We start from the raw sequence: 25,255 nt of genomic DNA, 5'->3' as shown, positions 1-25,255 counted from the left end.
GGAGACGCGCGTCCGTTTATCGCGAATGGCGAATGGGCAGAGTGGTTCCTCCTCTTTTGACGACCTCAGATGAACCCTTTGGATTATGCATCCGGGTCAGAGTTCATGATTCCACACTCCCCTTCTACTAGTCTGATAGATTGTAATATATCACCGACTCACTTTGTGTCCTGCAAAGAAATAAAGAATAAAAATAAAAAAGGAACAAATAGAGATACGCTGTCATTAAAACGAGTGCCACGAACAGACATCTAATAATACATGTATCTCACTGAATGACTTTGAGTTGAAAAGACGAGTATGTGGGACAGGGTCTCCTTCTCCCTTAAGCGGGGAGCAGTTACAGTTGCATAATGGAAACTTTAACATTCATCGTTTACTGGATTAACCGTATGTCATCTCCAGAAAATTGCGCTTGAAAGGAAGGTTAATGTTGTGTCGCCGCTTCCCGTACAGATACAAAATGATTGTGCTTGTCTGTGGCTACTAACATCATTAAGTTCACCAGCTCGATTCGTTTGTGCTGCTGCGCCTAGTGCTGTAAGTGACGGGTTCGAATCTCACCAGATGAAGTTTTCCTCGAATTTCATCTCGTGGGTTTCGAATCCGTCACCTGCAATACGTACTGAGAGCAGCGGCACAAACCAACCGAGCTGGTGAACTGGATGGCGGAAGTAGCCACGCTCGTAGCATAATTCTGCTACCCAATAACTGATCTATCAACAGAGAATCTGGTCTAACCCACCTCTGCAGCGTGCCGTGTGATCTCGCTCTCCCGAGCTGTCTGGTGAGTGTCCTGCTGCACCGGATGATTGGCGGGAAATTGTACGTGTTGCTTTCTGGTCTCCTCATATGCGCTATTCTGTTGTTGAGCGAGTTGAGGTAGGACGAGTACTGATGATGGGAGGGGTTCTCGTATTCGTTCTCCGACGTGCGACGATTACGTAACTTCTACCGAGAGAGCATATTATGATATATGTTGCCAACAAAAAAGGAAATATGCTTTTTCATTAAATGCGATGAAATTAAAGAGAACATGTTTGATTTGATAATACAGCTGTTGATAATAACATAATCTATCTATGGTAACTAAAACATCATCATAACATTTCTCAGAGAGAGAAAGATCTTATGAAGGAGGACATCAAACAGAACAACAGTTTTTTCTTTACCCAGACAAATCTGCAATATACCATACCCTATTACAAAAGAGAGAGAGAAAAAACTTCATTGCATGTGTAAAATGAAGGACTAAAAGAGTAAACACTTGGAAAAGAGAATATCTACATCACTATGATATCGCTCGCATCAAAAAGGGTATATAGAAACAGATTAAGTTTTATCACTATCCATAGATTTCCTTTACCCTTTTTTGGGATATAAAATTCACTTTTTAAGCACGCATCAGCAATAAACTGTTGACTCTGAGAATAAACGAAGGTCGGATAAAACCTGCTTAAACGTCTGAAGTGCAAGAAATGCAATGTCAAGCAGGGAAGCTCTGTTCAACATTCTTCCTTTTATATCTTTGTTTTTTTAAATACTTATTCTAGTGATTATCGTCTTTCGAATACTCCATGAATGTGTGAAACTGCATTCTCTGATTCGACATTGCCTGGCAGTGCAAGTGTGGGCGTATTTTGCATTAGGTGCCAATGCGGAGAAAGTATACTGACATTATGACTGTTTAGAAATTGTTTGGTGTGGGGGTCCTTTTTGAGCAATAAAGCGAAGACGTATGCTTGATTCATCAGATGATTTTCAATCATTTGACTAATCATATTTCATTGATCTTTAATAAGATAGTGGGTACTGATACTTACTGCAGGTATGTTTTTGCTGACGATGAACACTGCTAGGAATGATAGTACACAAAGTAGTAGGGCGGATCCGAGAAACCCACACGCTATAAGTGGTGATAAGCACGATTTTTCTGTCAAGACCAATTGAATGAAAACGGAATGAAAAAAAGATATTATGAGAACAGTATGCAAACACGGACATAAAGATGATTTAATGAGTTTTGCAATGATGCTAAAATAATAACCAACACACTGACATCAGTGTGCAAGAGTATGATGCTGATCCTCTGATTAGCGACATGAAAATCTTACAAGACGATCACACCTCCGCGATCATTGTGAAGAAGTTGAACAATCGATATGATAATTTAGCATTATAGTGACGCGCTCATATTTAGCTTAGTACCTGAAATACATAACGATTATTCGTATGACAATAGTAGCCCATGTTTTCTCATTTCATTTACATTTACGTCCACAATAAATCATATAGATGCATTGTTCACTGACTTAAAACAGATGATAAGTTTATCACTTTTTCTTTGGAGAGAGGAAAATGTATCATTGGATTTAACAAAAGTTTCTGTTGGGATCTTCTTTTTAACCAAATTCCTTTGACATCCCCAGTTGGTGTGTATATAAGTTGGTTGTACGACTGCAGAACGCAGGCAGCATGCACTTGTAGAGGTTACTAGTTTCTGTTTTCCTTGTCTGATGATACGTAAACGTTCTCTGTAGATGCATGCAGTATATTTGTCACATGTTTTATACCTTTGAGTTTATACATTGCTACCGCTTGGTCTTTCCCAGGGGTTATCTGCAAGCTCTGGGCGTTGCTGTGTAATTTTCCCGTGGTCGTTTTGATCGACATCGTATACGTCTTCCCTTCCGTCAAGCCTGTGAAAGTGAAGACGTTTTTGCTCGTCATAATTGGTAGAGACTTTTGCATGTGCTTTGGCGTGGGGCGAAAAGTGATTTCGTAGCGATCGCGAGGTCCGATGGCGTGACTCCAGTGAACGGTTGCGGTCGAATGTGTTATGGCCGAAATATGTAGGTCCGCGACTTCTGCCGGTCCTGGAAGAGATCAGAAGAGTTTGTTTGTTATTGTTTTCGATCAAGTGAATGGCAATGATGATAGCTACTCGAATAATGTCAATGGTTATTTTACAATGATTATGGAAATACAATAATAGTTCTACTAGTATGACTTCTGCAGATAAAGGTGCTGATGACTCATCTTAAGGTATATCAAAAGATATCAATTAATTTCTATAGAAGAAAAAAGTGCTTGTTTCTCTTTCCAATCGTCATGAATAATTTTTATGCGTGTGTATGTGCGTGTGCTGCTAAACAGCTGTTCTGACTGTCAGTTTTGATACTCTTGGAAACATCACATTTCGTTACCGCTTAGACTTAAAAGTATCTTGGGTACAATGTTGGACACAGCCTCATAATACAAACTATCATGCTAAGGTGTCACACTACTATATTGACTGGTAGTCCATTATTTGCTCATAAATTCACTTACGCATTACACTGATTTCGTCTATCTTAATCAAAGCAATACACCTTCAAAACTACATGCAGGCATGAACGGTGCCGAGAGGGCCATCTCTCGCAATAAAAATCACACGTTTTCCCCGAACCAGAATTTTGCCGATTCTGAACGAGAGAACTGACTAGACTTACGCGTAGTCGCATTGGCTTCAAAGGCGATTCCGTTATGATTGTTGACAGCCCTGATCGTGTAGCTGGTGGCGGGCTTCAAGCGAGGGAAAGTATAGCTCCAAACATCGCGGAGGAATATCACATCGGTGAAGAGATCCGCCTTGTCCGAGTAGATGAACAGGATGCTTGCGTGATCGCTCGGCATCGAGTGATGCTGTGGGTCGAGGTCATCGTCATCGTCGTCATCGTCTTCTTCGTCTTCCTCTTCATCAAACGGAAGCAGATTTCCCATGATGGTGATGGTGTCCGATGTTATTTCCTGGACGAGAATTCCAGATGTCTGCATTGGTTCTGTTTAAAAGGGATGTAGTGTTCAAGCATATAGTGTCAGAATACAAACCGATTCAGGATACGCGCACAGGCTTTGAAGAATGAATGATCTTAGGCCATAATATACTGCGTTAGGGAAAAGAGGCTTTCGCGTATTAAACGACTGTATCATCCATGGCAGAACACCGACCAGTCATCTGCAAGTAAATCAGTTGTTACTGAAGTAAATATAATAGCCACATGATATCAACGGTTCTGATGCAAGGCCTTGCTTTTAGTGTCTTGTCGGGACAATTCGCAGTTGATCAACCAAAGTTTGATATCCTTCGCTCACTAGATGACGGTGTTTGATTTATTACTGACTTTGCTAAAGACGCGATTGTACCGAATTAAGTTAGTTCAGTCCGTGATCTGTTAGGGCCGGTTTTAGTTGGGCTGAGTGAATTCGAATTGAGTGAATCCTTAGTGGAACCAATGGGCAAGCCCCTAGTACCTTCTTGGTCGAACATAAAACCTCGTCATGATGTTTAGAACACTTGAGTCGCGTGGTAAGTGAAATCTTTGTTTCAGAACAGCAACAACATTAACAACTCCCTCAGCAACATTAAAGACTTCATTTTAAACAACACAATACCTCCTGCTGGATTTACCCTTAAAATCATTGACTTTTTGTGTAGAGAAATTTGAATTGCATTCAATCCATGAAGAAACAAATCACTAACTGGAAGAAAGCAGAGTCCTAACGAACTTTACTATCTCTTGTTAACAGCATAAACTGCGTCCATCCTCACCAGTTCTAGCGAAGATGGTGACATTCTCGCTTCTCGATGCGTCGTCCGAGTATCCACTGAGAGCGCAGACAGATGTTTCGTACATGGTATCCGGTTCCAATCCCGAAACTTCTAAGTAAGTGGTCTCCTGTCCAACGGTTGTCTGAAGAACAGCATGATTATTCGACGTTCGATGGACCGAGATGGTATAGCTGGAGGCAGACCCCTTGCCGGGTTTCCAAAGCAGTGTGAACGCAACTGGTGTAAGAGTACCTGGTTTTATGGACACGCTTTCTGGAGGCATAGGTTCTGTAAGAAAGTCAAATTTCAATCGATTAACATATTTCAAGCGGTGTGCCATCAGGAGAAATTTGTGTTTGTTTGTTTGTTTGTTTGTTTGCTTGTTTGTTTGTTTGTTTGTTTGTTTGGGGGAGTCGGGGTAGGGAGTATTATTTTGCAGTGGTGACGTCTCTACGCAGACAAGGAGTAAACTCTACTAGGAACGGAGTATTAAAACGATCATCACTTCACGCCTCGTCATTCAACACTTGGAATGCTTACTTCTTTGCATGTGTATGAAGAACATAATTGTTGGTCTGTTAATAGCCTGACCAGACGCCGTGCGAAGCGACACTTGTGTACAGCGACAGGGCTGTGTATAGTTAGTCTGTTAACACATACAAGTGCATTCAAATAGCGAAGTGAAATAGAAAGTGGCTCTGTGAAATGGGGACAACAGTCAAGGAATGAATGTACGGGAGAGAACCAGAGTGTCTAGGAAGGGTTATTGATGAATACTGCAGTGATAATTTTTAGATGCGTGATTTATTGGTAGGATTTATGATAAAAGATAAAGGTGCCTAATAAACCGTTTGGTTGTGAAATTCAAATTTTTGCCTCATGGCACTCACCAGTTGCCTGCGTGGTTCTCAAGATCTTGTCGGTACCGGATATGGTGACTTTGACTTTGTATTCCGTTCCAGGCAAGAGCGAATCCACCCGCCTGGAAGCGAAGCCCTCATGCCGATTGATCGCCTGATACAGGTGACTTGAGGCCGGAGGTTCCGACTCCCCGACCGGCCAGACGTAGATAAGGTAGCTCGATGCTTTCACGTCCTCGGTCTCCGGCCAGGCGAGCTCCAGACTGCTGGTGGTGTAGTTGCGGATGAATATCTGCTTGTCTGGCATCCTAACTAGTAGAAAATTTGTCGGAGATAGAGATCGCAAGTCCAAACAGCTTATCGGCATGCCACCATTTCCTCCCTTGTCTTATAGTTACAAGGACTCGTGTTTACTAGTAAAGGGAATAAGTGATCAAGATTAGGTAGAGCGCCCTCTCAGGTAAAGACATGGCCAAGGATACACTTCAAGGAAGTCACCGGATAGAGATCAAGATCCAAACACCTAATAGTGTGACATTTTAGCCTTATTTGGAAAGGATTGAGGTTCAAGCAATATCCAGTAAAAAAAGAAAGAAAAAACGGAATTTAAACCTCCTCTCCTCTCAGCAGAGAAAACCGTGTATTATTAAGTACAGGAAATGAGCTGATAAATGTCAAGATCTGAAAGACTAGTCATATATTAAAGTGATATTTAATGCAGGACCGGTTTGAAGGTGAACTGGTGAAGAGTGATTGAATGCCCTTTTATCAAATCATGACATTTATCTGTTAATGTTTCCAACTGAGGGAACTGCCATATACTGACGTCACAATCATACACATTTGTTTTCGAGCACGACACACCACTTGGCTCGGATCCATCATTAGATATACATGTAATCTGAAAATACTAAAGAATATTGATTACCCTCTGTAAATATTTCATAAAGTAGATGAGGCAATGACGGGGAAATAATTATTGACTAGTTTGTGACGGGCCTATCTTGTAATTTACTTGGCAGGCAAAATAGCAGGTTTGTGAGAGTATGAGATTTGGTAGGGTTATTTTTTTTTTTTCATTTGCCACGTTCAGAAGTAAAAATTGTTTTACATTTCTTATACCGTCAGCGTTGAACTGTACATTTAATCTAGCCATGATGACGGTAGGCTTACGGTATCTTATGTGTGTCATTATTATTGTAAGATACATTAATTAATTTCATTTCATTTCATTTCGTTTCATTTCATTTCATTTCATTTCATTTCAATTATCAAACAATCTATTTAAAAAATATTGCTTTACAGTTTTCGCAGTCAAACATGTTTAGCACAAAACTATGGGAATACACTTATGAATGTTCTTGTGAATTTAGTACCAGCACTTGCCCTTTCTTACCCCTGAGAATTATGGAAAACGAACACGTCCCGACGTTTCCCCAGAAATCTTCGGCCGTGTACATCACATTCGTCGTCCCAAGTGGAAACATCGCTCCACTTCGGTGTGTCGAAGATATTCGGGCGATGTCCGAATTGTCCCGAGCATCGGGTTCGGCCCATTTGACGTTCTGGTGAGTTTGTGTCGGATCTACGCTCGTGATGATATTTCCTGGGCATTGATGGAATGTCGGGTTTTCTCTGTCTGCACGAAAACAAAATAAATGGATAAATAAATATATACAATGATAAATAAATAAATGAATATATATATATATATATATATATATATATATATATATACATATATATATATATGAATAAATAAAATAAATAAATAAATAAATAAATAAAGACATACTATTGGTAAAAATTGGCTTAATCGGTAAAACATTGGTAGAGTAAGAGTGAAAATGAAACAGTGGATAAAACTATGGCATAGTGAATAAAACTCTTGACTTTCAACCACAGGTCCCGATGCCGAATCCCGTCAAGTGCCTACGTCCTTGGACAAGATGTTCTTACCCACCATGTCTCTCTCGATACAGGTGTATATTTGGGCACCTGGTAACGCCAGGGAAATGATAATGGCTGTTTTGCTCTGCTTAGTGCAGTGGCAACATTGAAGAGGATACCCTGTTTAAAAAAGACCATGAATACTATTAAAGACGACGAGTAAATACCTACAATTCAACACTATTCACAAGTACTAGCCCCTGTACAAACGATATGATATGCTTGAATTAACAAGGTTACCCCCTTCAATACTGTTTGAGTATCGCTTTTTATACAGGGTCTTGCTATTATTACTGTCCCAGTATTGTCAGGTCCTTTTTTGTTTTCTTTTTTTACACATGATTCTTGAGAGGAACATCTTGTCCACGATTTTACGTGTCATTCAGGATTTGAATCGTGATCTCGCGTCTTTGAGTATAGAGCCTTCTTCGCCATACCAACAGCGCATCCACATGTCCACTTTCTTTCTCGCACGCATTTAGCGATGCCACTTAATGGATTGATTACTGCATAGTTCTTATCAGCAACGATCTTGTAGTCAAATTCTGTAATATCTAACATGCGCCCAAGTACAAAATTGGAAAGATTCAGTGAACAAGATGCCATGATTATTGCAATTTGAATTTGATTATAAAAAGTTTTAATTCAAAACTATGCAAAGACGAGGGATGAGAAATCGATGACATCGAGGGAAGAATCCGAGGGAAGAATCCCTCAGAGATACCCACATAGTAGAAGAATAGTCTTTTGAGTGGGTACCTCCACTTTTTTTTTTTCGCAGAGGGTATAAAATTAAAAACGATTTGCATGTCTCTTTTTTGTACTGATCATGTAGACATGAACATGTTGTTATCCCTGGTTGGCTATGTATATTCTCATCGACATGCATGTCAGATTTTTCATATTTCTTGGTACATTCTGTTGAAAAATAAAAGGTGAAAATCAAGTATGAATTTGAATTTGAAACCTACCTTCTACTATAACGTTAAAAGTGCATTCGGCTCTGTTTCCCCGCGGATCCAATGCCCAGTAGATCACCTTCGTAACGCCTAGAAGGAAGCGCGCCCCCATCGGTGGACGCGAGCGAAACTCCACCAGCCGAACGTTGTCTGCGGCGTTCGGGGGATCCCACATGACGGTGGAGGCGAACTTCTGGCCGGGGTCCGCCACGACGAAGACTCGCTGCGGACAGCCTTCGATGACGGGTGGCTCATTGTCTGCGTGGAAAAAAAAAAAGAGGTCTTAATGTTATTGATGATGACATAATAGTCTTATTTACCATGGATTGCCTGTGCAGTGTTGGCACTGCTTTTACTATTCGAGAACATTATAATCATTAATTGAGTAGAGCAAGGTGCCCATTTAGTTACATTTTAAAGGTCAAAGGAACATGGCCAGATGGCGGGTAAAATCATTTTGACTATGTGAGCCCCAGGCAGGATTCGAACTTGAGAATTTAAAACAGAGCTGGTAACTTTGCCATGTTCTCCTTAGGTGGCAATATTTTTGTAACGCATTCGATAAATGGGGATCGTGGTTTAGACAGTAAACCCAGAAGTAGTTCTAACCGGGAAAGCAGTAGCAGTACAATGTTTTAGTTATAGAAATGGTGATGATGGTAGTTGTAGTAGTCGAATAGATAGAATAGCAACATTAACGAATACAAATTAAAATAGTGTAGGGGTACTAGCAGTTTGAATAGTAGTAGTAGTAGTAGTAGTAGTAGTAGTAGTAGTAGTAGTAGTAGTAGTAGTAGTGGTAGTAGTAGTAGTAGTGGTAGTAGTAGTAGTAGTAGTAGTAGTAGTAGTAGTAGTAGAAGTAATAGTAGTAGCAGCAACAACAACAACAACAGCAGCAGCAACAGCAACAGCAGCAACAACAACAGCAACAGCAACAACAACAGCAGCAGCAGCAACAACAACACCAGCAGTAGTAGTAGTAGTATTGGTAGTATAGTAGCAGAAGTAGAAGTAGAAGCGGAGGTTGCACTTGCGCACAATCAGGGCAACTCGTTGATAACAAGGATGCCAAAAAAGTGCATTGACTGTATGTGATCGAGATATATACAAGATACTGGCTATCAGTTATAGTTGAGTGACCCGCACCTCGTCATAGTTAATGTTTCTGCATGTTTGAATCACATTTCGTCACTAAAATTCAATGAAATCACACTCACATACAATAAAAATGCTGAAGATTCCCATGGAACCACAAGTTTACTGTTCGATACCGGAAATTTGCAGCTATCGTCGTCAAACGCGAACGATGCGGAATAGTTGTGCGCTAAGGAAGGGGCCCGCACCTCGTCACCCCGCGCTTCCATAGACAAAGCACGTAAAATACGTGTGCATGTGACCGTGATGATACTCATAACACGTATTCCTAATATAAATATAAGATTTTCAGGAAAAACTGTTCGGTTTTCAACTCGGTTTGCTTGGTTGTGGTAACTCTGCAAAGTTGCAAGCGTGGTGAGCAGTCCTAGGCGTACATTTTTGTTCAGTGCGCTTAGGTCAGCAATTTTACGCAGGATGACGGTATTAGGGCCCCTGAAGAGGTGCGGGTACCTCACTATATGAGAGAAAGTAAAATTATCATGAAGGAATGGATCTTTAAAACATTCTCTATCAATTCCCTTCTTTCTCTCCAGCCAACAACCTGTCAACGCTTTCCTATCTCTCATCAGTTCAATTCCGCTGAAAATTTCCCACCTTCATAAAATTGCTGTACACTCAGATATCCTACACGTAGATGGCGAGTTACTTTGACGAAATTTCTTGGCAACGAAGACCAAGTGAAATTAGATGTATATCGCAATACCTAGCTCACTTTATTAATGCCTAGTTACTTCGGAGAGGACATTAATATCCGTTGGCCCCGGTCGTCATTTTGCTCATAAGCATTTAGGTGCTTCCTTATATGTAGGTAACTACACAGAATGAATACAAACTGACTCACAATTATATCGGTAATAAATATGATGGCGTACTTCCAATATCAAGTAAATGCATGTGGTACTTGTACATGTATCAGTACGACACTGCACGAGGCAAAAAGGGTGGGCTGGTTTCTTGTTCTTTTCTTTTTTCTTTATCTTTCGGTCCTCTCCGAATATCAGATGATTTGACTGGTTGTACACCAATTCCTTTCCAGCATCTCAACAGTCCAATCAGTATCCATCTGTTTTAATGATAATCCCCAAACGCAAAGACACACATAGACAGACACACACATACAGGATGTGTGTAATACGCTTACATATACACGCACATACATCACATCAATATTGCACAAGAAAAACAGGGTATATTGAAGACAATTCAACCGTCATTTTCCTTTGGCACACACTCGGTCGCATCAACGAGATCGGGAAAACTGAATAGAAGTATGATAAACTGGCTGTAACTCCCTCGAATGACTGCTTTCCTAAAAGTTCTTGTTCCCACTCGTGAATCATTTCCCTAATTATGTCTATTCACACTTGTATCGTTCAATGAAGACAGGTGCTTGCATGTAGCTGATTTGCCTTGTGGCACTCATAATTGATCATAAGAACAAAATAGCTCATAGATTTACCTGGTATTCATACAACTAATCAAAATTTGCATACCTTGTACAGTTACCTTGAAAAAGCACGTTGCCTTTGACCCCATGACGTAGGCAGTGTAGCGGACAGTCGTTTCACCCAGGAAGAATCTGAAACAGTCATAATATATCGATTCGGTTAAAGTGTATTGTACGCATAATCTGAAGTTTGAGGTGATGAAAAGTAAGAGATCTAATGACTTACGTGACTTAGCCTCATATTCTGCAACCCTTGATAACTATTATGAACAAGAGCATTTGTTAAGTCAGTTTCACACGTATGTATAATGATATCATGCGAATCAGTATGCAAAATTTAATGCTCAACATGTTCTGCCAATTAGGTAAGTTGATTGATGCGTTATATGTCACGCAATTAAACAGCTGTTTTCTGGAGATTTCATTCCTCTATAGTGAAACCAAAAAAGGAAAAGTTTCGATATGTTTTATTGTCTTAAAGATGTGCTACATCATCCAAAAGTTGCGTTAAGGGAAGTTTGCAACATAAGTTAATAACTAACAGTGACAGTGTGACAGTGACAATAATATTATCTAATTGAGGGTCTTTACACAAGACTCTAATGGATTTATGATACTAATATAATACATATCTATGCATAATCAAATTGCCAGATTCACAAGGATGGACTGGCCCATTCTTTGATATCGATGTTTCATCTTGATACAGGGGAGACATTTTCGATGAGTGATATATAACTTTGGTTTTACTAATAACTTTCTTGTCCAGTTTGTGACACATGCACTCTGGTAGCACTATGGAGCATACCGTCACATGAATGGTGTAGCTACTCGCGACACTTTGCACGCCTGTCGTCTTTTATACATGTGTGCTTGCTGGGTTGGGTGGAGTTGAAGAGGATATATCAAGAGTATATTACACGGGAATAGAGAGGGGAGGGGAGGGGGGTTCTATGACTCACTTGTCACCGGGTGAGTGCGATCGGATCGGGACCACTCTCTGCTGATCGCTATCGAGGAACTTTGGCTCGGACCACTCCACGCTGGCCGCGCTCTGTCCGGCGTCGGTCCCGACGACGAGATTCCCAGGGCAACTCCTGACCTGGATCTCTGGACCTGACGAGTAGGAAAGTGGCATGTGTATAGACTTTTAATTTTATTTTGCATATCCCGGAGAGAGCCTGATAATCTTTCTAATAGTATCACTTATAATTATGTTATTCTAAGTTTATATTTTTTTAGTATATCATATATTTATCACTATTATGTTATACAATCTTGTAATTAAATGTTCTTTGCAAAGAAAGAATTGATTAAGTGGATTATTATTTTGAGGCCAATTCTTCATTTCTTCTTTAGACGTGAATACAGAGCATACACACGAACACACAATAAATCTCAGTGGGATTTGGAATTTTAATAAACATACCGACTGCGTAGGCATAGGTGATGGCGGGTACCACGAGGATACATATTTTCCACAGGAAACCAGTCATGATAAAACGTCTGGGGGATAGGGAGAGAGAAAGAGTAAAGTCAACAGTAACAATAGTTTATGTCATTCAGTTTTGTAGTACCACTTTTCATGTACAAAAGTAGAGGGTCAATGATTGTTTTACTATGCTGAGGGGAAATGCACCCTACAAGCTTTGCTTTGCTTTAGCATTCCTCCAGCATTTTCAATATTTCATATTTTTTTGTGATTTTCTTTCCCGCTTACCTTATTGATGATTATATTCTTATTATTTCACTGATCATATTTTGTAATGTCAATATATGTGCATTTGATACATCTGTAAAAAAAAAAAAAAAATCGCATTTACATGTTAGATGGATGAATGCATGAACGAATGAATGAATACTTGCAAGCATTTGCATCATGACTACCATGTGGTATTCATTATAAACGGATTGAAGATTCCTGTCAGTGAACTTAGGAGGGGAAAAATAAGTTGCTAAGCAACAAAGAGATATGAGACATACAGAATCAAAGTATCAAGTTAATTTCATATGAAGGCAAAGGACAATGTCATCGTTAAATATAGGAAGCTAAACTTGGAGATGGAATATGAATGAATGAATGAATGAATGAATGAATGAATGAATGAATGAATGAATGAATGAATGAATTAATTAATGTTAATGAATGAATGAATAAATGAATGTTAATGAATGAATGAATGAATGAATGAATGAATGAATTGATGAAAATTGCCTTATTGCATTATGGTGTTCTGTTTACTGCTTTACATACTAGAAGTTTCACATCAAAATAACTTATTATCAAAATTACTTATAAATTCCACATCCACTTCCGGTCTGCGTTTGGTTAATTTGTTCAAAATTAGCTCTCGTTTACAAACTTGCAAAAATCAGGAAAGAACAACGATGACGACTTGAATTACAACATCGTCTGAAATGTATGCGCAGTTAGCAAGTCAAGATGTCAAAACTCCGAAGGCCCCGTCGAGAACGGGGGCGGGAATAAATATGGCGAGAAATGATTCATTGCTGTATACGCATATTTTGAGTCCTGTTTCTACCATTGCGTGCAGTCCATAACGTTTGGACACGCAGAAGACACGTGACTTACACTCTTAAAACAACCGAGTCAGAACTGACCCGGAACTGGGTCCGTTGGGGTCACACACCGTTCTGGGTCAAAAATGACTTGGAATTTGGTCATGAAGACCCCGAATGGGGTCACCCTGACCCAATTCATGACTCTGAATGGGTCACATCTGACCCCATTCCTCGTCATTTCTGACCTGGAATGGTGTGTGACCCCAACGGACCAAGTTCCGAGTCAGTTCTGACTCGGATGTTTTAAGAGTGTATATGAAGAGCCAACAGCAGATTACATAGGGTCATGCAGATGTGTGTAATTTTTACTTTGTTCGTTTGTTGTTGTTAAGTAGTCCTAAATTATAATCTGATTTTTCCGACTATCCCCCTTATCGAATTGAGAAATGGTTTAAAATAAGTATACTTCGCGACTCTATCTCTTCAAGATATCAGTTAATGCTCAATATCATTACTTGAATGTTATCGCATCATGATACGATAAAAATCTATCTTCGCTGAAACTTGAGTAGGATGTCTCTTGAGTCGTGCATGATGTTAATGACTCACGGATCTATACATAGTTAACTCTTTCCCTGTCGAATCATGAAGATCCCAAGTAACATTTTTTTTTTTCGACATGATCGCGTATAGGTTTCCGTAGGACCGCTATCTCCCCTTTTCTGAGTTCTGCATATAACACATTGACACATTGTTCACTCTTCACAAAGTGAGACCCAACACCAGTGGCGTTGTCAATCCCTCCCTATTTCTAGGAATGTTTGACTAAATATAGAATTTCGTGTCGGGACAGTGCGTGTTAATATCAAACTCTGAATACCGACATGTTGGGGGGGGGGGGAAGGGGGGGGGGGAGGAAGAAAAACACTGGTTAGATTTTGTTCCCCTATCTATACAGGGATTTTGAAAGCAGAGTTTTAATCAAATTTTCGCTGTACAGATTGAATATTCTGATAAGTTAATGAAATACAAATTGCTGTTTTTAATGCCCTATTTGGTATTCAGGACCTCCCACTATAATTTCGAAAGTCAGGCAACCTCTTAGGCCAAACTTAAATCTCAAAGCAGACTGCATTTTGATAAGCAGTCACGTAGGAAACATCAAAGTAAATCAATGGTAAACCTATCCTTGATGTCGAACCCAACCCCCTATAAAAGAAAGAATTAAGAAATCGAAAGCTCTGAACGTTATCTTAGAGAAGTGATTATTTGTCACACTTGTATACATGCATAGACAATGTAGATGGATGATGATACTATGCCCTCGTAGGCTCCCATTCATTTGTTTTCATTCAATTTTTCGCTGTAACATTTTGTTGTTTTACACGAAATCAAGGAGATCAAAATTGCTGTTACCGTCAAGCAATGATAAAATTAATGATGAATCTGTGAAGGGGTGGGGCGTAGACGTAAAATAAAGGCCCCTCCCCTCCCCCCACAAAAAAAAAAATCTTAAAAAATGTTAACATCATATAAACCAGTGCGAGATTTTTTGTGAGGTAATGTAATCTTCCTTGTTATATTTTTTTGCTTCAATTTCCATATGACATCAATCAATATGACCAATCAATGTTCGCAAAAACAATATAAGTTGAATTTACACATTTGTTTTGCTGTTGTTGTTGTTGTTTTTGTCTGATATAAGAGTAACTTTCAATGTTCTGTTGGTTGTATTCCAGTTCTATGAGGTCAACTCGAATATGCTGGAGCAGAATCATAATGCGGTATATAGCAGTTCCCATCGCACACGGGACTAACGCAGGTTAACCCTTTACATACCAGATTTATGGTAAGCACTTTGATGAACATATATGAATGTACATGTATATATATAGAATGTACCTTGCTCCTGTACACAAGGGGTTAAATGTTATTACATCAATACAGAGGTCCATTTCATGAAAGTCTTAGGAGAGACTTTTCGCTCATAAGACACACTTATGAGAGACTTCATAAAATGGATTTGAAAGTCTCATGTAGCTACTAATGAGCGACTTTGGCTATTCTCAGATTTATGTAAAGACTTTTCTGTGATGACTTCATGATATGGACTCCAGATGTGTGAAACCATTGTGTGCATTTAGTTTACAAATGCAGAATTTTCACCTATAGCGGCTAGACACTTGCAATCACTGCTCTCAGAATGCAGTTTATACGAGAGCTCTGCCGAAAAGGAACCTAATTTAAAGTACTTTATACCTTTTGTAAATGGCACGATGTGCAGGTAAGCTTATTGAGAGAGTCTGTTAATGTATACTCGTAAGTGTTTTTCGTATTGCAATAAAAGATTAACTGATAGTAACTGGACATGTCACAACAATTTTCAGGCAGTGTGTCACTGCGTATGGTTGACGACCTGCCTCAATGATAAGTTACTGTTAATAATGATAACATAATCATGGGTTTGAAGACCTTTCAACACTGCCAAGAATTAAGGTAAGATGGTCACGTCCTGCGTTTAACTGAACATGAAAAGCGGCATTATGCTACGCATGGGCCCCATTTGGTTAGGCACGTGGTATATGACAAACAAGTTCAATCGGCATTCTAAGCTCGGTGTCTATAGGCGGAACTGGAGAAGAGCCAACTCGAAAATAGGATAAGAGGTTTACTTTTTTTCTTTCTTTCTTTTTCCCTACTTTGTACGTATTCCAGGTAACGGAAATAATGAAAGACGTCACGCAAAGTTTTTGGGAAGTCATGGAGGTGCATTCCAAAAACAAGAACCTACTTCGCATATCTTGAAATTATCCTAAAATAAACAGCATAACAGCGTTTGTACAAAGAGCAGAAGGAGATGCAAGGGTATGACTTCAACCTCCTATCCTTCAGCACTGAAAAATACTACGACCATGACTTTGATGACTAAACTTTTTTACGTACTTTCGTGTTAAAATTCACTTGAAGAAAAAAAAAATAGAGACCACTCAGCCATCTATCATGGCACATCCATCCCCATCCCCCTCCAAAAGGTGGATGTATGCGTGGACTTTTTAGTTGACATTCTGGCGGTCAATGACCAGCGGTCATGGTTATACGACAAACAAAACAAGAAATGTGTCTTTTATCAGCATGCATGAATTACATGTTAAGACTGGGAAAAAACAACAACAACATGCAAACAGTTATGTTAGAACGCACGAACACGAACACGGTCAAATCTAACAGATCTAACTAATCTTTGTAATGGTTATTTTTGTTGTTAATATGATGTTTTGTTCTTGTGTTTCTTTTCCAGTATACGCTACGTCTATATTCCAAACCTCTGCAATTTTATCCTATGTTTTATTGGATATTTTTCTATCAGAAAGAAATTCATTGTAAATGTTCTCGATTCTAAATTGAAATTCATTACTGTTTACCACTCTGCGATCACGTTGCTGGATGCGTGTACTCGCAGCAACAAGAACATCATCATCATCAACAGCAAAGAAAAACAAATAACACAATAAAACCCACTCTAAAATATGCATTGCATGTATTCCAGTTACATTGTTTGTTAATTTGTTTGTTTGTTTGTTTTTTCTCACAATCGCATTATCGGCCGATTGTACAGCGAACGGAATTGTTAACACTAACTCAAGGCGGGATGTTCATTATTGTTTGCTTTGATACTTGGGCTTCATGTCTGGAGCACGTGTCCTGGTTTTACAGCGATCATCTCAGTTCCCCTAGGTCAAGTCCACGGAAGTAAGGCCCTCTCAGAAAGCTTTCAAAAGGAGTTCAAGGCTAACACTGTTCATCACAGAAACGTCGGAACTAGGTTTGTAGGCCTATACTATAACGGGTCATGGTCGATGCTTTGAAGCTTCGAGAACGAGGGTACAAGTTCGCGCCGAATATTACCTCAAAACTCCTCCTTATTGTGAACCAATCAACAGCGTAAATTGCCAACTTCCCGATAATAGGGAGGCGGTTGAGTCGCGCTTCAGCCGAGTTCTGCGGTGCGTGAAAGTAGGGCCCTATTATACGCTGACTGACAAGCACAAGCAGCCCAACGTTTGTTCAAAATCGCCATTACCCCGAAGGATGTAGTTGGCATAATCATTCAGATGATTTGAACGCATGCGCAATGATACTCATGGTTACTCACTCAACCACTAATTAGCCTAATGAATTGATTGATTGACTAATCACGCAACCCAATCAATTAAAGACAGAATAGAGTATAGGATAGATATTATTACACCATTTGAAAACACTTCACTTACCTCTTACATCGCACATCACAATGATAACGAGATTCACTGAAAGTTCATTTTATACAAGGAGAATCATTTTCACACTGAGGACAAAGTGTCTTTCTAATGGAGTGCATATTCACCAGAGAAATAAGACATCGCTATATGCGACTCTTGAAAAGTGGAAGGATAATCTGGAAGAAGACTTTTGACCCTGAAGAGACTCCACGAGGTAATGAGCTGATGAGACAGGTTTTATTTTAATGATAATGATGAAGATGATGATTATTATTATGATGATGGTGATGATGACGATGATGATAACAAATAGTAGAAGTAGCAGCAGCAGCAGTAGCAGCAGCAGCAGTAAGTAGTAGTAGTAGTAGTAGTAGTAGTAGTAGTAGTAGTAGTACGTAGTAGTAGTAATAGTAGTAGTAGTAATAATAGCAGCAGTCGCAGCAGCAGCAGCAGTAGTAGTCTAGTAATAGTATACAAATATACCAGGCCTGAGAGGCTCTGGTTGAAACTATGCGCATGAGGTGACTTCAGTAGCACTATTTTCTGAGGGGCGCAGCCCCGAAGAAAATAGTGCTACTGAAGTCACCGAAGGCACATAGTTTCAACCGGTGCCTCGAAAATTGGCCTGGTATATTTGTTTTATATCCCTCCCAATGAATTTAAGAACATTCGACTGCTGGTATTCTGTAATTTACCTCTTTTTTAAGAGCATCTTGCTTTACTTTTCAAGAAGATCTAGTCATTCACGCTCGCTCGGGAAAGCAGCTCAGCAGGAGGGCAGCGCGTACGCGTACTATGAAGAGACAACTGCGCGCTCAGCCGCTGAAGTGTATGTACTCGGTGCATTGCTGTACAATGTACTGGTAAACATGCGCAAACTGCAAACTCACTACGCGCTTCATACATGCAATACGCCTATCCGATCTGTCAACACGTTCGGTTGGTTGCCAGTGCGGTGATATGATATGTGGGTGCTCGAGCTGATCAACGATGTGACTGTGAGCTGCAGTTGATTGTGTTTTCTGTCGTCTTTCTACCTAGCTGTCTGTACATGAATATGGACTATCATTTCCTGTTAAAATGCAAGTATACATTGTAAATTTGGGTAGCATTCAGTAACAGCGTTTATACAACGTCCAAGTAGATCCTTGTAATTTGATTGGAGGATTGTTGGTGACGTGATATTAAATAAGTACTCCATTCAACGCGCCGTGCAATTTTGGTTCTATTTTTGCGTGCAACTTGGTTCGATTTTTTCGTTCTATTCCACGGTTCGAGAAATTGTACGGTACTGCGTGTACTGTGTGTTGCATATTGAGGATCGCATGCAGCTAGCGCAGGTACGTGTGCGGTACATTCATGCGCGTACGTAGGCCTACGTAGTGCTAGTGTACGTGTTATGAGCGCTAGTATAGCTAGCTGTGACCTGCACTGATTGCATTACAAGCCAGAAAGAGAATCGCAATGGATCCACATGTAAGTATGGCTATATTTGTCGTAGAACCGTTCTACATAATAGACTTCTAGGCCTACTTAGACCAAAAAGATCTACTTGGACGTTGTATAAATCAAATAGTGTATGGTCTTTACTCGTGCAATGGAACGAGATTTCGCACTCGGTGAAAGATGAGGCGCACTATTCAACTCGGCTTCGCCTCGTTGAATAGAGCACCTCTATCTTTCACCTCGTGCGAAATCTCGTACCATTGCACTCGTGACCATTCAATATTTGTATAATAAGGTTATAGATTAGGCACTGGAAAAATTCTAGCAATTAAAGCATCGAGTGCCACTGCAAATTCGTGTGATTCGTACGGTGTTCTAACGTAGTGAACAAGTTAGACTCTAACTAACTGAAACTCGTTAGACACTCTAAAAATAATTATTAGGAATGAGATTACGGGAAATAGGGCCTACTGTTAGACAGGTAGAACTAACGTTAGGCTTAACTAGCGCTAACGTTAAAGCAGGCCTACTATCTACTGCAGTTTCGTTTGTCAACATCTTTCGGGTGGGTCGCTCGTATTGGTGAACTGCGAGACCAACTTTCAAACGGCGAAGCATGAACTCCCCAAAGGCCTACGGTACGTCGAAGAACCCTAGCTTGCTTATTGTTGTCTAATTATAGATCTACGATATCGCCTACTCTGTTGTAACGTAATGCAATTTTTTCTTTTTAGGTAGAATGACGACTTTATAAGAGTCTCTAGTAACCCGTGTCGCATTGAGTGTATGCGTGCCTTGTGGTTCTCGCGAAGTGCAGTGATCTAAGGCGCCGCGATACCCATTCATTTGTACATGAAATATCTCGCGAAGCAAAGGTGCTGCGATACCCATTCATTTACACGTGAAATATTTCGCGTCGCGACGCGAAGCAAAAAAGGCGCGAAAATCACCAGCGTGGTATAGTTTTTACCATTTTCCCTAGGGAGAATAGTCATACGCGTATTTGTATGGTAGAATTATGTTTTGTTGTTTACAGTGCTCTCGACCAATCAGAGGACGAGAAGCAATTTGTGAGGGATATAATAGTAATAGTAGTAGTAGTAGTACAATGTAATAGTAGAAGTAGTAGTAGTAGTAGTAGTAGTAGTAGCAGCAGCAGCAGCAGCAGCAGCAGTAGTGGTAATAGTAGTAGTAGTAGTAGTAGTAGTATGATAGTAGTAGTAGTAGTAGTAGTTATAGTGTGCTTGTTAGTATTACTGTTATCGTCGTCATTATTGTTATCATTATTATCATCACATTGTTATCAGTATCACCATCGTAAGTATTACCCACTACAACTATACCACTACTTTTTCAGTCGTTTACACTGATTCGCAGAATGATCACATTACAAGTAGTTCGTGTTTTTTTTAATTCACTGTTTTTTCTTGGTGCTTATTGCAAACTTTGCAAATAAAATCAGTGACTGTGCATGGCCTTGATTTGTTGATCTTTACTCTTCTGCAGCAACCCGGTACTCTGCGACCTTTAAATATATATGAACAAGTGTTGCACTTTGGAGATGCGAAAAAAAAAATCGAACAATGTACCATTATTTCGACACTTTTGGACACAAGGGCTCTGAATGTCGAATCATATGCTGTGCACTGTGGATCCTATATTTAACTTGACCACGAAAAACGTCGAGGGAACGACAGCAAGAATAGAAGCGACCTATCAATGAAGGGGGCATCCTATTCATCTTATAAGGGCAGTTGGTTCGAAGAATGCGTGTTATCTAAAGAGCGCCGGAGACCGTTTCATTTCCAAGGTGATATTGCCAGGAGGTTCCCTCCACACAGTTCAGGAAAAGAAAATCCCTCACTGAGCAGTTAGTATTGTCCATTTGATGTACTACAAAGTAATCAACGTTCTCTTTCTCACGTAAAATGGTATTTGGATTAGGCGCCACTCCCGAATCTGAGTATCTTTACGCATAGTACAATCGATCCCTTGGTTTCATCAAGAGCAATGTTTTATAATAAAACCACTGCAGACGATGCGTTGTGAAGCACTGCGAGTTAGCCGGTTAAGACGCGCTCCAAACTTCTATTGATAAGACGTTCTCACTGACCCCTTCAAGTAATGTTTCACTCTTTTTTCCTCACCCCTTACATCTCGACTTACTTCTTTAATGTCCATCTTGTTAAAGCAAACACATGGTTCACAATGATTAAATTCGCGCACTCAATGTACGGAACTAAAAATAGATCACACAAACAAACAAACAAACAAACGGGAAGACAAACTTCTCCGAGAACGTAAATAGTTTCAGCTGGAAAGGAAATATAAGGATAAATCCAAGGGGAGTTATTATTATACATTTTATGAAAAAGTGCCTCAGAAATTCAAGTGCAAGGTAAAGCGATGACACATACGCGCATGATTGCATAAGTGATAAACACAGACACTTAATGGCAAAAATTAGAATAGCAAAGAAGGGGTGAGAAACGCACGGACACGCGCACACACAGACACATAGACACACGAGAGAGAGAGAGAGAGAGAGAGAGAAAGAGAGAGAGATGGAGAGAGAGGGAGAGAGAGGGAGGAAGAGCAGAAATGACGCCTCTATAATCGTTGCCACTTTTCACCGCATTATGTTACTATAGAGGAGGGAACCGTTGTGTTGTATCACGCAGCGAAACGCTAAATCTCATCACAAAAAAGAGAGCTCAGTTTGAAGTATATCACGAAATTAAGGAACTCAAAACTGAATACGCATGGATAAGATATACGAATAAAGAAATTGAGATGGAATATGTGCATATGACAATATATCCTTCTGTATAATATATACGTATAAATGCACACGTATATGATATATAATATACAAATATAAAATAAATATCAGTATGTCTGTGCAATTATTACATACATATAACACACACGTTTACATACAGTACGCGTGTATGTAGAGCTTGCTTCCGAAGGGCGCTAAATCCATTGAAAATATGATGGATTTAGCCCCTTTTGGAAGCAAGCTCTTCATATATATATATCTATATCTATATCTATATCTATATCTATATATATATATATATATATATATATATATAAAGAGTCCAACATTCGGAAGCGATATTTGTTTGAAACTATGTCGGAACTTAAGAGAATTAATCAATACAGAAAAAAAAAAACAGTCATGAATTTAAGCACCTAAACAAACACGAAGATACCAATCAAGTGAATTATGCCATCTCTATAAAATTCCACAATCCGAAGCATCCGGGCATTTTCTTTGATTGACGAAAAACTTTCAGGACTAACATCTTCAGAAATAAATGGAAGTTCTATACCCTTAAGATTAAAATGATCTGCAGACGAGCAGATTGACGTTAATTGAAACTCTGGCCTTACCTCGTCATCTCGTTCCAAGACAAAGCGGGACTGCAGGACCTACGAAATAGATTCCAAAACGTATACGTCCTCAGTGCGAGATATTATTTTCCAGCTAAAGCGATATCACCCACGACACATCACAAAGAAGCGTAGCAACTCTCCTGGTTTACACTTTATGTTGCACAGAATGTTGTCCTTGTTAGCGCGATTTCTGCGTTGACAACAAAGGAAACATTTCGAGCAATCGGGGAACGATCATTTAGCCGATTTTCTTTTACCCGCCTTCTTCGTCTACTTCTTCTTCTTCGTCTTCTATTCTCGTGAGATGGTGCGAGGCATTGATGACGCAGAGTCAATCGGATGCTATCAAATCCTAAGTAGTTCCGGGCATAGAGACGCGGTCAAGTTGGACATACCCAAGAGAACATAAGCAAGAAACAGACAAAAACTCAAAGGAAAACAAAAATAATCTTGAGACAGTCCAAGTCATTCAGTTAGCTCATGCTGCGACCGTAGGGGCATCGAACGATGGTGTGTGGTGGTACTACCCGAGCCGATGGCTTCAGATCTATTCTCACTCGCCACGCACGGGCGGAAGGAGGGAGTTTCAATCTCTGTTTTGCTAGTTGTGTGTGTATGTGTGTGTGTGTGTGTGTGTGTGTGTGTGTGTGTGTGTGTGTGTGTGTGTGTGTGTGTGTGGAGGGGGAGGAGGAGGGTAGGGGTCACGTGACATAGAATCGAGCTATCCGAGGGCAGGGAATGCGAGGTATGATGTCACGACTGAGGCCTTTCTCACGAACATGAACCTTGTCGAGAAAATTTCAACACGGATTTGTCATCATCCTGAAATTGTTTTATGGAGCTCAACGCACTTTTAATGAACAAAGATTCCAGCTTCAAGGACAAAAATATTTTATTCGAATTCACACTTTCCTTTAAGTATGATAATATGGCGCTGCTTGTTATCTATTTCATATTTTCTATGATTCTGTTTGCTACATGCCGTTTCTTTTGAAGTCACTCCCGTGTTTAAGTTATGTTTCACCCTTTCTGCACAATACAACGTCATGTATGCGTGGGACTTTAAAAACGGATGTAATGTTTGTAAACAATATCTATGATTATCGGATACAATCATGACACCATAATTATTTGTTGTTGTTTTTTTTTTCAATTAAGGATGCAATACAATCATATAGAACTGATATAAAACTGGGTATGAGTAAACGAATCAAGGATCTACGTATTGATCGTTACCTCATCATTTGTGTATATAGTAGTAGACGAATAGATGAATCAAAGATATATTTATAGATAGTTACATCACCATTTGTGATTGAATTGCCTAATTGTCATAACTTTAATGTGTTCTATATACGATGGAGTACGAGTGCATATGATAAACAAACATGCAAATAGAGGAAGTTCCTTGTCATTTGAGATAATTGCATTGTACCTGACGTTCAGCTCACACTTCACCACCACCTGTTGCTTGGGCGCGAAACATTCAGTCATCGAATGAACCAGCTGTAGGGGGAAGAAGCAGCTGCTTGCCCCTATCATACTTCATAATGAAACTTCACTGATCGCTCAGATTATTACACTGCTTGATAAGTGGGAAGAATTTTCTGCATTTATACCCCGACAACCCAAATGGTGATCTACTTATTCCTTCTTTGATAAGGGTATGACAGCCTTTTCTACACGCTTATATCACACTAAGTGTTGACTGCGAAAGCCCACCACGGGGGCAAAGTATTACGGATTATCCTCAAATCTGGAGCGGGGGGAACGCTGCGTCCTTCCTTGGGAAGTGCAATTCATATTTATCTACCCATTACCCATTACCTCTGATCGCCTTAATTTCTGCGTATCATCCCTTCGTTTCTATTTTCAGACAGATGCCAAGCAGATGTCAACGCTACTTTTACACGCTTTCAAACTCGTAAGCTCCTGTCACTTGAGATAGTCAAAACAACACCCGAGTGGTTTTTAACTCATCATTTCTTTTTACTTATCAAATTTGTAAATCATCATCACAGACAATAATCACCTTAAAGTACTGAAACCAGAAAAAGTGTGTGTAATCACTGCTTATGCAAATCATCACCTGGAAAGATTTACAATATTCATAAATCTACAAAAAAGTTAGCTCATTCATTCGCATAAAAAACGTCTTTTTCATTACCTGATTATACATGTATCGATAGATATATCAACGTGATGATGTAACAACGTATTGTGCTTATATTAGTATTATCCTCATGATAAATTAGATCTTAATGTCATGACAGATATAAGATTGTCTCAACTTTTTCAGTCGTATAACTTGTATAAAAGACAGAGTAAGAGAAAATGAGATAGGCAGTGATAGGTGGAGTCGGTTTGGAGTAAAGATTTTGACCCTACAGCTGTCAAGGTGGTTGATTATTATTCACTTGAACGGTATTACGAGGCATTACGTCGTTGAGCCCCATATCACTCGTGGATTGATGAAACCCCGAACTACCGAGGGATTTTTTTTTCCCCAGGACGACTTTCGGTAACTCGACACCATGTACCGGCGAGATGAACTTGCAGACTCCAGACGGGAGCAGTCGAACTCCTTCGATGGGCGGGTCGAGAGCCGCACGAAAACATGACATTTGCAGATATCGCAGATGAGCAGTCATAAAAAACTG

General features: G+C 39.7%; 1 protein-coding gene across 1 annotated transcript; it reads right to left on the bottom strand.

Annotated features, from left to right (window-relative positions):
* Positions 1-127: 127 nt before the first annotated feature.
* On the bottom strand, positions 128-24,137 carry LOC140228847 (uncharacterized). Its single transcript, XM_072309119.1, has 13 exons — positions 24,031-24,137; positions 12,395-12,471; positions 11,928-12,081; positions 11,012-11,097; positions 8,373-8,618; positions 6,848-7,090; positions 5,482-5,763; positions 4,592-4,879; positions 3,492-3,821; positions 2,574-2,876; positions 1,824-1,933; positions 746-951; positions 128-170 (listed from the first exon to the last, which is right to left on the bottom strand). The coding sequence occupies exons 1-13, from the start codon at positions 24,135-24,137 to the stop codon at positions 128-130; spliced, it is 2,475 nt and encodes an 824-aa protein (XP_072165220.1).
* Positions 24,138-25,255: the final 1,118 nt, after the last annotated feature.

Source organism: Diadema setosum, chromosome 5 (genome assembly GCF_964275005.1).
Source record: "Diadema setosum chromosome 5, eeDiaSeto1, whole genome shotgun sequence".
Taxonomy (NCBI): domain Eukaryota; kingdom Metazoa; phylum Echinodermata; class Echinoidea; order Diadematoida; family Diadematidae; genus Diadema; species Diadema setosum.
The sequence above is the reverse complement of the archived record's forward strand: the minus strand, read 5'-3'. Positions and strand labels throughout refer to the sequence as shown.

What these genes read in the sequence shown, in the direction of transcription:
- LOC140228847 (XM_072309119.1), bottom strand. Translation starts at nt 24,137, where the DNA reads ATGATAGGGGCAAGCAGCTGCTTCTTCCCCCTACAGCTGGTTCATTCG. An exon ending in CACCTATGCCTACGCAGTCG is followed by an intron (nt 12,082 to 12,394) that starts GTATGTTTATTA and finishes CCTACTCGTCAG; the next exon opens with GTCCAGAGATCCAGGTCAGG. An exon ending in GAGAACCACGCAGGCAACTG is followed by an intron (nt 4,880 to 5,481) that starts GTGAGTGCCATG and finishes ACTTTCTTACAG; the next exon opens with AACCTATGCCTCCAGAAAGC.